Below are 17595 nucleotides of genomic sequence, written 5' to 3'. Positions count from 1 at the left end.
AATTATAAAAACAGTGTGTAAAATGATGACTACGCGCAGTCTAGTTTACATCCATTCAACCTTGCAGTCAATGGGGTACATTACTATAAATGGTTAGTGGCAGCAGAGTCTTTGCTCAAGCGTGAGTGATTGTCATTACACCAATCACAGGTGTTCTAGCCTCTCAAATTTTCAAGACTACCATTAAAACATCCAAAACCTGACTCTCCAGGAAGTGCAAGCGCTGTTAAAAAAAGAAAACAAAGAGAAACTCAGCAAAACCTGTCCCTGTGATAATCCCGATAGGTATTTAACTTTATGTAGCACTTCATAAATGGTTCATCCAACATCTAGGTACTGTGATTATTATACCTCAGTCGATACTCAGTTAACCGACCTCTGAAGGATGTTAGCCAATAAGATAGCCCAGCCGATTGAGCACTCGTTGCTGCAATCTGTGCAGGATCTGTAGGTTGCAGGTTTGAATCCCGGCAGGGCCAACTCAGCCTTTCATCCTTTCGAGGTCGATAAAGGAGTACCGACTTTGGTTTGGTGATAATTGTGATAAATTATGCTGTATGTACAGCGCTTTGCCAAAAGAGCTATATAAATAACCATTTGACCATTCGATTAGATATACAATTTAGCATGGAGTCCTTGCCTCTCTGCACTGTTGTATCATAACATTGGCATACCATTAGGTAGTCTGAGCTCCAGGAAATGAGGACTTTCATTAAAAATCAAAAGACAATTCTGCTATCAAACTTCAAAACACACAATACAATTCATGTTTGCTTTACTATGTAATTGGCTAGGTTTTTATGATTTCAACATTTAAATATATACAGGAGAGATCAAATGGCCAGACCTTAGAGAAATAATGAAAGGTGCATTCTGTTACAATGCAGAAAGCTGCTGCATAGTAATGATTTCCATACAGTCTTTGCAGACATCGGCTGGATGTCACATACATTTTACTCTCTTGCAAAGGAGAAAAGTCATTTTTACTCTCTTAAAATCACATTTACTCTCAAAGTTTAAAAATAGGGAGTAAAATACTCGCACCTTAAAATCTCATCTGGAGCACTGACTGCAGCCATTTGCTTCTCCAGGCGTATAAGGGCGTCTTCTGAGCCAGAGATACGCTGTTCTGCCCCTCCAACCGTTGTGGCGAGCTTGCGTCGGTCCTACCTCAGAAAGGATACTTCAGACGTTAGGCTGTCGATTCGATTTTTTCTTCCACTGAGGTCCTGGATTTCCCCATGGCCCCCATGATGTCTCAGAGAGAGAGAGAGAGAGAGAGAGAGAGAGAGAGAGAGAGAGAGAGAGAGAGAGAGAGAGAGAGAGAGAGAGAGAGAGAGAGAGAGAGAGAGAGAGAGAGAGCTAGGCGTCCTGGGGGTCCTTTCCACTGCCGGCCACCGCCGACATATTTAGTTGTAGAGGATGGGGGGCAGGACACTGTGTATTGATCCACTCTGTTTTGGAGCCCTCCTTTTTTGGTTTTATCTTTAACCATGGCTACCTGTTCGACCGGCCGGCAGCACAGGCCTCCTTCCCTCTCTCCACCCTCAACTGGTGCTCCCGTCTCGCAGCTCCCACCACCCACCCCCTCTTCTGGATCTGGGAGGTACCCTCTGCGGCCTCGCTTGTCTCCACGCACCACTCCCCTTTCCGGACCAGGGTAGTCATACTTACAATTTGACGTTGCACTGCGTCCAGTGGCCCACACTGGTGTTCCACAAAACTCTCCACTCCCACTGTCTGTAGGCCAGCTCAAAAGAGCCCTACCCACTTGATCTGCACACCCTCATATATCAGGTGTGATCATTCAGGTGAAATGTGCCTTGATCTTCAGTCCTCGTTGTTATTCTCCAGGCTTCCCAGCCAATGCATAATCCAGCTGGAGTGTGTGGCAGCAATTTGGATTATGAGTGGCTAGGCTGGTTTCCCCTTTTAGCTTTGCTATGCATTTAGGAACTTCCTGGCAGTCAGGTGCCTGTTGCTGCCAATTCCAAGCCTCCCATTTCAGACACGCTAGTTTGCTGCAGTCTGTTTAAGCCCCTTTACATTGTGACTTTGTATTGATGGTGATGATGAGTCTTGCTTGTCTCTCCCACTCAGTCCTGCAATGTTACTGCAGAAACTTCGCCGCCTCTGTCCGGTCAGCATTAATATCAGTGTTGCTTGTACACATGCACCCACCCCCTTCTGCATGCAACCGCACTGTGCGCCGGGGTCCCCTGGGCTTCTATGCCTCCTGCCGGCACCACTTACCGCCTTCTAATAGTCACCAACGTGGGCCCGGCACCCAGACCGCAGCGGGCTATGGTCTACTCCTTGGTAGGGCCATGGTAGTGCTATTTCCGCAGGGGTCAGTTGGTATCAACGCTGACCCCCAGCAAGCACCACTTCACTTGTTGCTGGTCCCACTTGCTCTTGCTGCAGCTGAGTTCCGATGGAGTCCCTTGGTCTGGGGATCCATTGCCCGCTCCACTACGCCAGCAACCTTGTGATGCCTTGCTGCTGCTTCTAAGATGGCGCCTGCCCCACCACGCCACCGCAAGTTCACAGTGACATATTCTGGTCTCCTGATCCCGGTTTCACCAGCAGAGCCCACTGCAACCCGTATATGCCAGAATCCACTTTGCCCTCACCAGCGATCAGGATATATATTGCAGGATGTCGGTTGCTGGATCGGAGCTACAGAGGCTCACAACTTCATCCATTCCCCCCGGTGCACAGCACCCCATAGGAATCCACCTTAACGCCTGCCCGAACCATAGCGTCGGTCACCATCTTGGCCCACAGATACGTTGAGGAGAGCCGCTCCAGCGCCAGCTTCGCCGATGGCGGAAATACAATTAATTAAGTTCCATCGGGTCCGGAGGGACACTGAAGATATTAAGGAGTCACCGCAGCTGTTTTTTCAGCACCATGGATGGTTAAAGGGCCCATTTTAGCCTATATTTGTAAGGAGACCACATCCGGCGCTCGTCTTTGCCACGCTCTCCCTTGCAAGCTTTACTAAACCATTAGATTTCAGCATGATGATGCTGAGGACCCAAGTTTCCGTTTATAATGGTAGTAGTTGGGATGCAAATGAACGTTTGAGCATGCTAGTTCCGGTTTGCGAAAATGTGTAGAAGGCGTATTCACCTAAGCACACAAATCTTTATTTTGAGCTAAGAACAATGGGAAGACACTTCTAGGAGAAGAGGGCTTATAATGCGATGTGTCAATTTTTAGCTTAAGTATATTAAATCACCACTTTGTATGGAGCCTAAATTAGAATTATTAATTTGGGCCAATGTAGCCATTTTCCCATGCAAGCATCATGTTCAGTTTCTGAGGAACATGAAATTGCAAATACTAGTTAAAAAGCTCTTAAGACTAAAATGCAGTTTAAACTTGATTAGATCTTAAAACGTCATCAGTCTAAAACTTTAAGCACTACAGTTTATGCCAACATTGGCCTTTTCAAAATGCATCATGCATTTTACGTGACTTTGTGCAATGTGATGTTTTAACTTTGTGTCATTATGAGTCACTCAGTAATCATCCACATGCATTATTGAGCTGCACACATAACACCATCCTTCTTTATCTTCACCACCTTCCACCTCCTGATATAACGTTCCACTCCTTTTATTCTCCAACCTCCCCATCAATCCTCCTCTCTCCTTAAATTCTCCAGCTCCCTGCTTCAACTTGCCATACTCCTCAACAACCTCCTGACCTTCTTTCTCCTTGACCCTGCTAACCTCCTCCGACAATATTCACATCTCCTCCTTAAACCCTTCAACTCTCTCGAAAAGCTCTCCTATCTCCTTATGTTGCAAACCTCCTTTGATAACTTTCCCACACCCTCCTTAACTTTCCCCACCTCCTCCAACAGGTTTCCTCCACTCCTTCCTTCTCTTGAGATAATAATCCCTCCTCTGAGTCTTTTCTCCCTCTAACCTCCAACAACTAATTTTCCACCTCCTTCTCCCGCTCTTAGATATTACAGCTCACCACCACACTCTGCTCCTCCAAACTTCTTTTCTCCCCTGCAAACTACTCCTTTCTCTTCCTCACCAACTCTCTCCAAACCGCCTATCTTCCACACTAAAAACCCACATAATGGGCAGTTTTTGGAGCTGCTTTCCTAGTGTCCTGACCCCTCACCTAGGCTGGTTCCCAGACAAATAGATTGCAGTTGTGATTGACTGGGAGGGCACGGCTGTGATAGGCGTTGGCCATTTCCTTTCTGTGACACTTTGTGGATTGGCTCAGTGAGATAGAGGCTATAAGAGGTTGGACAGCCAACTTGGTTTTCACAAGTCTGCCATTCCTCTCCTTTTTTGTCCGCTGTCTCTAACTCTCACTCCAATTTGTATAAAGTAGGTTTAAGTTCCTAAATGTTGTTTCAGGGTTTCCCTACCATGCGTGCTACCCGTTGGTCCTTGTGGTTGTGCTCTGAGTGTGTTTGTTGGGTTTATTCTAATGGTTTTGATATTTACGGGATAAGCTGGCCTACTTTATTATAGTTTGAATGCTTTATTCGACATCAAGTCTTGCATGAAACAAAAGATGCCTATTTTACATTAAATTATAAAATATTTCATGAATAAAATTCACACCAGCAATTTCAAATTCATATAACCAATCAGATTAAAAATAATTATTATTGTCTACATTTTTTAAGCATATTCCACGTTAGCCAAACTGTCTATATAACATTTGGCGTCCTCACTTCAAAGTTTCTCAAACATGTTTTCAGTGTTTTCTGTCTCACATCTTTATAAGTAGACCAAATGAAAAGAAAATGCAGGAATGATGCAGTTCTGCCATCACAAAAATATTAGATCTAACATTGGCATTCCATCTTCTTTCTACTGTTTACAATATTAAAATACTGAGACACATCTAAATATAACGATTTCTCATTTGCAAGGGTCAGTAGTATCCAAATATACCTTCAAAATTGTTGCTTTTTATTTGAAAATATTGCTTCTTGAACATATTATTTATAAATGTCCTTAAGCAGTAATCTTGCAGCCATTTCCTACATGCTTCTTTCACTATTGTGACATGCCCATTGTTATCTCAGATGGAGTAGACTACAAAATTTGGAATCAAATTTGAGTTGCAAGTTCTTCGACATGTTTGCTCCACTGCAAAAAGACCATAACATTTGTACTCAAAACACTCAAAAATTCCTCTTTAAAAGCAGTCAAGTTCATCGTTATCCATAATTGAATCCAATATAACAAAGTTTTAGTTTGTAATTCATAAATAATGCTAATAAAATGTAATATAAAGTGGAGTACTACATTTGGGGTGCTTTAAGGGAGAACCAAGAATTTCTTCAAAAAACGTTTTCCTCACATACACCCAAATACATTACATTCACATTTACCCATAATTTGGCACAAAGGATTAGGTCAAAGCCTTTTTTACACATTTGCAATGTTGAATTTATGGACCTATTTCCAACCGAATCAGCCAAAACGGATTTTACACTACTAAGTTGTAAGAGTGGCAAACAACTTTTTTAAAGCTGCATTTATAACTAAATCTATAACGCAAATAATAAAGAAATATACATTCTATATGTTTATGCCAATCTTAACATATATCTTTAGTTTTGTCTTACATACCATCCATTTTGTTTCACTACTGTTAATTTTTAAACGTTTATGCTGAAAGAAATTACAGAATGTTTATACCTCTTTTGACTAACGTGTTTTCGGTACCAGTATTGCCACATCAACATATAGGAGGTTACCAATCCTCCTCCTATTGAACTGGGGGGCCTCTACATTTACAGTCGAGATGATATCTGCTATATCATTTATACTAAGGCAAAATAATGGGGATAAGACACACCCCTGTCTTTCTTCCTTTTCCACTTTAAAATCATGAGTCTTTGCTCCCACATGTTCCATCTTGCACAGGTTGTATTCTCAGAATGTAGATCTATTAAGATTGCTAATAATTTGCAGTGTACATTATATGATAGCAAACAATGGGAACATTCCACCCCCACCAAATGCAGTGTTTAGATCTACAAACAAATATAAACAACTCTTTTGCATAACAATAGTCTTATGAATGATTACACACAATCAAAAAGCCTGATTTGTGGTGCTAAAAACCCTTTTGTAATACTCATTACCATTTGCTTAAAATCCTTTTTTCAGCTACCCAGGATTTAAGCTTTTTCAAGATAATTTTCCCAAGAATGTTGCTTGTACTGTCTGTCCATGAGATAGGCTGATAATGTCCCAGTTCTTCTCTTGCTCTCTTCATATCTATCAAGATGATTTCAGATGTTTTCCAGGATTTAGGTAATATGGGAGCAATTTTAATTCTTTGAATAAAAGAGAACGTTTTGTTTTTTTTAAATCTTGAAAGTACTCAGATCCCATGAAACTCGAATAAAGATGGGGGACACGCTGGTAGGAGTCTCTGTGGCCTGGAATGAATATCAAGCTGATCAAATATTGGAGGGGCGTTGCTTGCCGTGATGCCGCGAGGAGCCTATTATGTGAGCTCCCTAGAGAGATCCTGAAATAAATATGCTTTACCGACATCTGACCTGCAAATTAGGTGCTGCCAGCGTGGTGGCTGACCCTCGGGTTGATTTGAACACCCCATCACGAGATATTGCCGAAATACTTTACTGCTGAGGTTTCCAACATGGCGGCTGCTACGATTCCCATTGCGGGGGGCTGCTGATCTCATATGGCCGCTGCTGCCTGGGTTCCGAGGCGAGCGATCCAGCGTTGATCCCTGGCAGGCTTTCACATCGATTGGCAGTGTGGCTCCCACATTGGGGCGAATTTGCTGGATCCCCTTCTGCCACCCGGGCTGAGAATGGTGCAGAGAGGTGAGGCATTGCTGGAGGAGCACTGCAGTCCTCAGGGCTCTACCACATACGATAGGGCTGCGTGATACTGCGGCCTCCCTGGACTGCGGGTGTAGGTGTGGCCCATCCCCTCACTTGCGGCTAGGGATCTGAGACGGGGAAGCCTCCTTGGGCTACGTTGGACTAGATGTGTGACGCCAGTGGGCGTTGACGACTACTTCCTTTGATCCTTGTACACAGCTGGTTCACAGAGGTGGGAGGCCAACTGTGAGACCGGGCAAGCCACCTGCTGGAATTGGGGGATCAACGGCATAACCTGGGTACACTGACTGTCACTGAGGGATGGTCAACCACTGCTCCTCAGATCCTGTGTCTTACCCTGTGCAGAGAGGAGACACCCTCCTACGCATGGTGTAGCCCTGGTGGGGGCGTGTGGTCCCGGGATCTGGGTTCACCTGGTTGGAATATTGCTCTGTGGACCAGTCTTTATGCCACTTAAGATTCGACACGTCTGGAGGTGGATGAGCGGAAGCCCGTTCCCCACCCAAGGTTGGAGTGTGCTCTGCGGATCCCTGCACCAATTAACTCCCCCGATTGCTGGCACCTGGAGTAAGTAGAACAAGTGGATGAGATGCTGGCATCCAGACTGGCTTTGAGGCATTTGTGACCTACCATGGTGTGTTGTGCCTCTGGCACCCCTGCGTATGTCTGAGCACTAATGTTTGAGTATCATACTCTTACCATTGACCTGGGACCGTTCTTAGCTGCTTGACATCCTGCAGGACATTGGTGCTGACAGATCCTACCAGCCTGGGGAATACTGACAATAGGTGGAGTCATAAAGAGATTAGTGCGCCTTTGATATGGCAATGGCAAAAATGAAGGGGACACAGAAAAATACCATAATGGACTCATTTGGCCCTAAGCCTTCCCAGGGGGATCCTCTGCACGAGAAAGAGAAAGCACTGCAAACTGATGCCACACAACCGCCAGCACAGGAGGACAACGTGCTAGCCGCCATTGCTGAATTACGTACCTCAATTGAATATAAGATTGATGAGGTCAACATTTACGTCAACCTGCTATGACAGATGTCAGATTCTTATCCTGTAGGATTGCGGACAATGAGGAGCAGCTCCAGAGTGTGAAAAACGACTTTGACGCATTGAAGGAGACAGTGCAGAAGCTGACGCAAAGGAATAAAGTCCTGAAGCAAAGAGCTGAAGATGCAGAAGGCATGTCCCGCCGGAACAACGTAAGAATAATGGGACTCAATGAGGGAGAAGAGGGATCGGACCTGACGCTGTATATTGCAAACCTCCTGGCGCATAGATCACTGGCCCGCGTCTTCTATCGGGTACTTCCCCCGGTCTGATTATTGCACATATCCTTAGCTTCAGGGAACGGGAGGTCATCCTGAGGTTCTCCAGGGAAGGGGGTACAATCAAATGCGGAACATCACACCTAGCTATTTAACCAGAATACACCCCACTGGTACGGAGGAAAAGGAACATGTTCGTCCCCACTAAGGAGAGACTACGCAGCCAGGGTCTTAGATACATTTTACACTACCCAACAAAACCTAAGGTGCTCTGGAATGGCAAAGCACAATTTTTTTAGCATCCCAATGAAGTGCACGAATGGATGGATGAGAGCGGAATGACACCAGGACCGGAGCGGAGATCGGGGGAATCTGGGATTCATTGAACACGATAAGACAACATTGCCTGCAATGATGGGCATGGCACCTGAGAAAGACACTTTGGCTGACTATGTGGGCATTTGGTACTGCATCATTGTGACGCTATGCTACATAGGGAGCCTACCACAAGGACTCCTATTTCACTTTTGGATTGCTCCGCATGGCTTGTGCAAACACGCCCCTAGGCAGATGCGCCACTGGTGGAGCCTAATATGATGGCCTTCACCATACCTGGGGACCCAGGTACATTGCTGCCATTGGTGGGTGGGAAGTCTTGAACGGAATTCTTTTGTTGAACCGCTTGTTTATTATGTTAATTCTGGTTTGGTGTTCTCTGGGTTTCTTTAATCTGTATTGGCTCTTGCTGGGTTCAGTTATGTTAGGGACTCAAGGAAGGGGGGGGTTTGGTCTGGCTATGCAGGCTGCTTGTGGGATGGTTGGGTGGTGGGCCCGAATGGGGTGCCGTTGGAGCATTAGGGGGGGGAGGGGCGCAACATTGAGTACAGATGACCACCCTTAAGATTGTGTCTTGGAATGTAAGGGGTATGTCTTCTTATTTGAGAAGGCTTCAGATAGCCTCCTACCTGCGCAGGAAACGTATCTCCATAGGCTTGCTGTAGGAAACGTATTTCAATGGCGATGACCATACTAAAGTTATTTTGAAATGGGATGGTGTAGGGTATGGATCCTTGTATTCGAGGTGCGCCAGGGGTGTTGTGATATGGATTTCGAGGTCTGTGCCGTTCACATTAATCAAGGCTGAAATGGATGCTCAGGGTAGGCAGATGATTGTCCGTGGTCGCATTGAACATAGGGAGGTCTGTTTTGTCAATTCCTATGCCCGGAACCATGGCGCATCAGCTTTTTTCAACTCCTTATATGCAAGGTTGACACACCTCCCTATGGATTTGGGTCGAAATTTAAACTGTGCACTACACCCCGGGCTGGATACGTCTGACCACAGATTTGCACAACCCTCTCCTGCGGCCAAGACCGTGCGCACTATGCTGCACAACCTCTCATTGGTGGACATATGGCAGGATCTTAGTGGGGAAAGCAGTTCCTACTCCAATTACTTTGTGCGGCACAAGGGTTATACTAGGATAGATTATTTGTTCACTGGATAGGAATGTGTGGCTGAATTTGTAGATGCAGCATATGCCGGTAGGTTCATTTCTGACCATTGCCCATTGGTGGCCACTTGGGTCCTCCAGAGCTCAGCTCCCCCTATCCCGACATGGCGTATGCCTGTGCGTGCATTTTCTGATGATGTGTTTAGGAGATATCTGGAGGACACACTGATGGAATTCCTTGAGGTCAATGTTGGTAGCGTGAGTAGATGGAGCACTATTTGGGAGACACTGAAGGTGGTGGTCTGGGGAGACACATTAGCTAAGGCGGGAGACATCAGGAGGATGCTGGTCTCTGCGCTAGGCAACCTGGATGATAAAATACAGGAGTTGGAAAGGGCGGAAGAGGGGATGGTAAGGCCCAGATGAAGAGGTATTGTTACCTCTGCGCATTACGTGTGTGGAACTCGGGGAAAGTCTCAGGAGATTTGATTATAGCACCTTCATATCCCAGATGCATAGGCAAGGTGATAAAGCGGGACAGATGTTATCATGGCGGTGTAAGAAGGAGTGCCCTTTTGGGAACTATAAATGGAAAAACAGTTCATTCTACGCGTATAGCGATGCGTTATAGTTTACTGCATCATCCCATTTCTTGCACCATCTTTTAAATCACATTGGTACTTTAATTTAGGCTAGTGGGCAATTTACCAAACTTGGTGCCGCATTATTCAATGATTTACTACCATCTCCTGTGGAAGAAGGGTATTTTGGAACTCTGAGAACGTTTTAGGAGGTTTGATTATGGCGCCTTAATATCCAGGATGCATGGGGAAGGTAACAAAGCGGGGCAGGTGTTATCCTGGCTGTGTAAGAAGGAGTGCCCCAGATATGTGGTAACAGAGATTATGGATGAGTGTGGGGAGGAGATTAACAATGTCTTTAGTAGCTACTATAAATCATATGTCGCTACGGTGTCAATGGATATGGATGAGGTTGCATTTACATTGGCAAGTATTCGGTTGACAAAGGTATCGCCGGAACAGGCTGTGGCTCTGGAGGCGGCCATAACTGTGGAGCAGCTACAAGGGGTCATAGTGTTGCTGAAGACGGGTAGGACATTAGGTGGGGACGGGCTACAGTCAGAGTTCTATAAGACCTACAGGGGACACTAGCGCCTGTTCTCCTCCAGGTGTTTGAAGAGCCATATGATACTGGCCATCTACCCAATAGCATGCGCCTGTCCTTAAGCCTGGGAAACCGCCTGCCCTGTGTGCTTCATATAGGCCCCTCTGGATGCTAAATCAAGACATTAAGATCATGACGGCTTTGCTGGCCGGCTGGCTAAAGCGTGTTATTGGCTCCTTGTTCCATAGGGACCAGACTGGCTTTGTCCCACACAGAAGCACGTCCATGAATCTATGCTGACTTCAGTATATTATTGAGAGATCCCGAGGTCTGGATATGCTGTATGCCGTGGTGTCATTGGACGCCATTAAGGCCTTTCAACTCTGTCTATTGGCTTTGGATGTATGCTGTGCTGGAGGCTGTCAAGATTGGGGAGGGATTCTCCAGGTGGATTAAGTTTATCTACTCAGACCCTGTAGCAAGAGTACATACATATAAGTATATTTATGGTGCCTGGGACATCCGCAGGGGTACCAGGCAGGGGGATTTCCCAGGCAGGGTTGCCCCCTCTCGTCTATGCTGTACATACTGGCATTAGAGCCTCTGGCAATGTATTTGCGGGAGGAGTTTGAGGAAGCTGGGATTTTGCTAGACAGGACGCGACACCTCATCTTGTTGTATACGGACGATTGCCTGCTGTACTTGCAGGACCCTGAGAATAATCTACCCCTGGTAATGGTGTTGCTGGATAATTTTGCGACGCTTACTGGCATTTCCTTTAGCAAGGAGAAGTCCTCTATCTTCCCCTTGGCTGGCTGAGTGACCACTCCATGGACGATCTGCCATCATTGGACATTGGGTGGGAATTACAGTTGTTTCGATACTTGGGAGTGCGGATTGGATACAGACCTGAGCATGTGCATGAGATAAATACGGTGGCCTCTGTTAGGGAGATATATCATTGTTGTGCTTCATCCCCTCTCCTAGTGAGACCCCCAGCACTTTTGCTGGACTTCTGGACCTTTTTCTTTTAATCTTGAATGATTGGAACATTTTTCCACTCATTCATTCATATGGGCTCTGACTTTTGGAATTCTGGACCCTTTTCTTTTAATCCTGAATGATTGGAGCCTTCTGTAAAATGCTGAAAGAAATTGCAGAGAAGTGTGTGCTGAAACTGTATAAAAAGTGAGCCTTCTGTAGTGTAAAGCATGTCGACCACTGGAAACAGAAGTAACCAAAGAAGAAGACGACCAGAGACGCCTGCAGACCCTTTGCAACACTGTGAAGCGACCACTGCTGTCCTGACCCCGGTTTCAATGCAACAGAGGAGCTCCAAAGAGGACGACTCCTTCCCTTTGGCTGCTGGGAACAGCCAGTCCTAAGACAAACTTTGACAAGAGCCATCTCCCGAGGTCCTAGAAGTTTCCAGAGCTGCAGAACCCGAATACCAGGAGACTTATTGCCCATTTCGAGTGCATTGTTGTAGAAAGGCTGAATCCGTCCAAATCTGTGCTGAGCACGTAAGGACACTCCAGAGATCCGATCCAACTCGCCCAGAACCCCTCACCAGAGTGTGGGACTGCAGGAAGCGAAGAAGATTGACAGGGCGATCCGTGTCCATTGTTGGTGCTGCGGAAAAGGCGCCAAAACCGCAGAGTGAACCAAGAAGTTGCTGAAAGTCATGCCACAGGTCCCCCCTCGAGACTGCTGTTGGAAGACACTCTCCATTGTCCAGCCTTTCATCGCCAGACCAAGGAATCCGGAGGTCGGGTCCAGAGTTGCCACGTCGTGGAGGAGCCAACATGAACACTTTTTTCAAACTCAAGGTACTGTGGGGAAAAAGGTACCTGATTCAGAGAAGTCGCCCCAGAGCGTTGGAGTGCACCTAGAGGTGTCCATGGCATCCCTCTCTTACCTCTGACCCAAGTTGCTACTTGTGTCCCTTTTATGAATCCATTTTTCGGTCTCCTTGGTTAGTTTTTAACTTGCTGCTTCAATAACTTTAGACACTGGCATTATTTGCAGTTTGCAAAGACTTCAAGCCCTCTCCGAACTGCCTTTAGCTAGGGTTGCTTTTTTAGACTTAAAAGACTTGCCTGGGGAAGAAACCGTCCCTTGAACCTTGAACCAACCTCATGTTGCACTAACCACTTATTTTACTCCCTTTAAGTGACTTTTCTATGTGTTTGCAGAGTAAATGCATTACCGTATAACCTTGTGAAAACTGCATGAGTGCGCAATTACCGATGATACGATAACCTTGTCTTTTCCCTTTCTAACGTTGCAACAATTGTAACCGCAAACAAACACAAAAGTAAAAGTGCCCTTTGAAGTGTATTGTCTAGTGTTCTACCGTTACCGTCTGAAGTATTTAAAGTGATTCTGAAATATAATAAATATATAACTTTTATATAAATATATTTGTAATTGCTTCTTTACTGTGCCTGTCTAACTAAGATTCAGAGTACTTACCTACAGCTCACATCTACGTCTTAAAATAAGCCTGACTGCCCTGCCACACTACCTAGGTCCTGAGCTAGTACAGACTCATACTAAGAGTTGGGGATCTACAAACCACTGGGATAGCTTACTAAAGTCTTGCTGCCAATAGGACCTTAGGAAAACTCCCCTAACAGCCACGGTGAAGGGAATCTCAAAGTCAATTAAGTTTTGGAGTCGTTTACCACTCTCGCTAGTGGGGAGGGTCGAGCTGATCAAAATGGTGGTACTGCCACACCTACTGTACTTTTTTACGAATGTTGAGTTCCTTATATCATGCTCCTTTTTTAGATACTTGGATTCTCTTGTGATGGGATTCCTCTGGATAGGGAAGAAACACCGAATAGCACACTCTACTTTATGACTTAGATATGAAGGTGGCGGAGTACAGCTGCCATGGTTTGAACTATATTACTTGGCTGCTCAGGTACCTGCCTGCTCAGGCGCAGTTTCTTGCTGAATGGCTGGCGGACAAAGGGACCCTGGATAGCTCATTGATGTGTGGGGCAATTAGACCGACTGTTCTTAAGGAAGCTTTGTGGGTTGCAGATACATACTTCTTGTGTAGACCATACTTGCTAGAACTGGGGGGTGGGGTGTGGCATAAAATCAGAAAGATTAGATCCCAGAGTGTGTACTCCCCCAATATGCTCTTGTCCGCAGGCTTGTGTCAGAATAGATGGGACCTATCCACGTTTAGGTGTTGGGAGAGGGTGGGACACGCTACGTGGGGGGATATTTTCAAAAACTGAGTATTTAGGGAGTTTTCAGAGATTGCTAAGGACTATGGGCTGCACGGGGGTAAATCCTTGAGTTAAATGAGAATTACCAAGTTTGCTAAGGCACGTTGCCAGTCTGGCCGGAGGAATCTGAATGCAACTCTGTACTATATACCCTGTATGATCTGGAAGATGAGTGGAAGCCTGTTATCCGCTTATATCGGAGCATGGTAATGAGTGTGCGTGTTACGCATATTAAAGTCGCAAGGGAAGCTGACGTGGAATGCGAGTTTGATGAGAAGCAGTGGGATACTGTGTTACTATTCATCAAAAAGGTGTCTAGGAATTCCCGCCTTTGCCTTCTACAGTTGAATGCGCTATATAGAACTTACATGACCCCACACAAGATTGCTCGTTTTAATAAACAAATCCCCCCGGAATGCCCGTGGTGTGGTGGCAAGCCCGCAGATTTTTGGCATATGCTTTGGCTGTGCCCGAAGGTGGGGGCTTTCTGGTTTAAGATACAGCGGGCCCTGGGGGATGCAGGGGTTGAACGATACTGGTAGACCCCTATGGAGTGCTTGCCGGGTATGTACCCTCGACCAAGACCAGACACATAGTGAAACTCATGAAACACACTTTTGTACTTGCTGAACGGTGAATCGTTATGTCCTGGAGGGAGAGTGCTGGTCCCAAACATGCGATATGGCAGAGGAACCTAATGAAGTGGTCTACGGCTGAAACGGGGGAGTGATACAGGGTGCTGCAAAAGGGAATGAATGAGCCCACTAAGAACCTGGAGGCCTGGAAGGCCCTCCTTCAGGCAATGTTTGGTAAATTGGATGAACAACCACTTAGACGTGGATGTGGTCGGTTATATTGGGTTTGTGTGATGTGTCCAGTGGACCCTACTTCTGCAAGGTTACGTAGGCCTGAATTTCCCACATTACACCACTGTAAGCTACCTGCTATTCTTTTTCACCATTGTTTATTTAATTGTGTCCCCGCTATCTGAGTGCAAGGACTCTGCCCTTGCTGTCCCGTTGTTTTCCAGCTGTTGTAATGTTCTGTTCTATTTGTTTAATTTGTGTATGTTTCCTTCGGAATTTGCTTTGGTAATTAATAAAACCAGTTTAAAATAAAATCAAGCTGAGGCGCCCTGGATGAGGTATTTGTCCCCTTCCCCTTTCACATAGGGCAATTCCCAAATAGTACAGTAGGAGTGTACCAGCCGTCCCATCTTGGAATAATAACATTCAGAAAATAATTTGGATACTTATTTTAGGTTTTGATAATGTGCTTTGCTGTGTACGGTAAATGTAACATTCTTGTCAGGGTGCACAATTTGCACTCTCCACTTGCCATTGGCTAGTGATATTTGATTCTTGGTGAGTAGGAAATTGTGTGCTATGTGTATGTATAGAATAGAAGTGACTAGTGATTTTTTTTATGGATGGCTAGTAGCTTGCAGCTTGAATTTTCGCCCTCTTTTATTATGTCTACAATTTATACTGCAAATGGACATTAGAAACAAACGTATCATTTAAAAAAGAGCCGGTTACAGTGTTAATACAAATAAATAATTTCCTTTAAAAAAGAATACCTTTTTTTGCCTTGAATACGTACAATTTCTTTCTCAAATTGTCCTTCCTTCTTCGAAAGGGTCGCTTTCGGATTAAAACCAGTGATATGTTTCTTCACAAGCTAATAATTAACAAAAAATAGAAACTAATATGTTCTGTTGTAGACCCTGCAGTGTAGACCTCTAGTCCCTCAATGGTCTCCCTGATCCCCAGTGTCCCATGCAGAGCCTACTCTCACCCTCCTCAACTCCCCCTTATGGACAATGCACCCTTAGTGTGATAATGACATTCCTGCAGGACACACGCAATGACACTGTACGTTGCCACATACCAGGCTCGGGCGATTCCTCTGTCACTTCTACTGTAATCTGTAATTTTACATTTCAACATTAAAACACATCCTCTCCCCCACCTTTAACGATATCTGTGCGGGATACACTGGGTACAGGTATTTTGTGTGATTTTTAACAAACATATATGGTTGCTTCAAAAATGGCACTTGCATTAGTAAATGTAACTGTTGTATTTTTTTTTTTTATTACAATGTCAAATATAATTCATATTTCAAAAGAGACTACCTGCAGACCGTTGTGTGTCTTCGGCCAGTTGCTCTGATATTACATATGTGTGTAGGACAGTAACTGAAATATGTGTATTGATACTTTTTTGCAGATTGATAAATATCTTTATTCCATGCGGCTTTCTGACGAAACGATGTTGGATATTATGTCGCGCTTTCGGACAGAAATGGAAAATGGCCTTTGTAGAGACTACAATCCGACAGCTTCAGTTAAGATGTTGCCAACATTTGTAAGGTCTATCCCTGATGGCTCAGGTATGGAATAATATATTTACCACTTAAATGCGTGTGAGCTAGCTGATTGACGGTCTTTTGAAGGTATCAGAGCAAAGTCCTCGACTTGTAAAAGATTACTTCATCTGTTTTTTTTCTGCTGTCCTAGAACTGGGAGAAATGTACTTGATAACATTTCTGGGGAGTCCGTGTACACTGGATCTGGTAGCAGGCCCATTTATTGTACACACAACATGTTGTACTTTCCCACAACCTATGCAAATTAAAGAGTGCATGTATATTCCGTTGGTGAAACACTTGAGGAAACATACGAAGTGAGTCTTGATACATTTCAATACGTCATTATAGACCAAGCTGAAAAGCAGACTAGAGGTGGCCACAGAGAATCAAAATTACGCCAGAAAGAGTCCCGATATATTCACAACCTGGATGAGGAACGTTTTGTATTCATAGGCGTGGACTAACCAGTAGTGGGCACACTAGAATAACATAAGGCTAGTTTGTTTCCTGATGACCCATCGTGTTTTAAAAAACCTTTATATTTTGTTTTGATATTGGTGTTTGAAATCACTTTTGAAGGTTGCTGATTAGGAACATTAAGTCGAAATTAAGTAAGAATAGAAAATGTTATGTATTAATGAATTTGGTTTAAAATGAGTACACCAAGATGACACAATGTACACTTTATCAAGTAATTCTAAGGCACATTGCACTTTCCTGTAAGACATTGGGCCTCATTACGAGTCCGGCGGTAACTGAGGCAGTAAAACTCGTATTACCATTCCGCCTCTGTGATTCCCGGAATTACCGGGGCATTACAACCACAGTGTCCCGGGAATTCCGGAGGCAGAATAGTGTAAATCCCCCTTCCCATTGAGTCCTATTGGACTCAATGGGAATGGGGATCATGGAAACACCGGCACCATCTCGTGATGGTGCCGGTGTTTCCTCGTCCGCCTGCAGGCGGGTGGTGGTAAACCCGCCAGGTCAGACCTGGCGGGAACGCCACCTCCCGCCTGCAGGACTCGGGATCGGGCGGTCTGGAATTAACAGTGGCAGCGGGTTTACCGCCACTGTTATTTTCGGACCACCCGACCTGTAATGAGGCCCATTGTTTCCCAACAATGCAGGTACGGCATAGATGCTAGCATATCAAGTACCATTGAGTACACAAGAGAAATACAGATGCAAGGTTTGGATAGTAAACCCTGAGCACTTTATGAGCATGAAGCACTTTATTGCAGA

General features: G+C 45.0%; 1 protein-coding gene across 1 annotated transcript in view; it reads left to right on the top strand.

The window, feature by feature from the left end:
* Positions 1-17595, top strand: part of HK1 (hexokinase 1) — a 1159884-nt gene that overhangs the window by 62437 nt on the left and 1079852 nt on the right. The window contains exon 2 of the mRNA XM_069610605.1: positions 16209-16371. Coding sequence (XP_069466706.1) covers positions 16209-16371 — 163 coding nt within the window. The remainder of the gene's footprint in view (positions 1-16208; positions 16372-17595) is intronic.

The sequence above is a fragment of the Ambystoma mexicanum genome, chromosome 8, assembly GCF_040938575.1.
Source record: "Ambystoma mexicanum isolate Mex_15411 chromosome 8, UKY_AmexF1_1, whole genome shotgun sequence".
Taxonomy (NCBI): domain Eukaryota; kingdom Metazoa; phylum Chordata; class Amphibia; order Caudata; family Ambystomatidae; genus Ambystoma; species Ambystoma mexicanum.
Note: the sequence above shows the minus strand (reverse complement) of the source record. Positions and strands in the feature narration are given on the sequence as shown.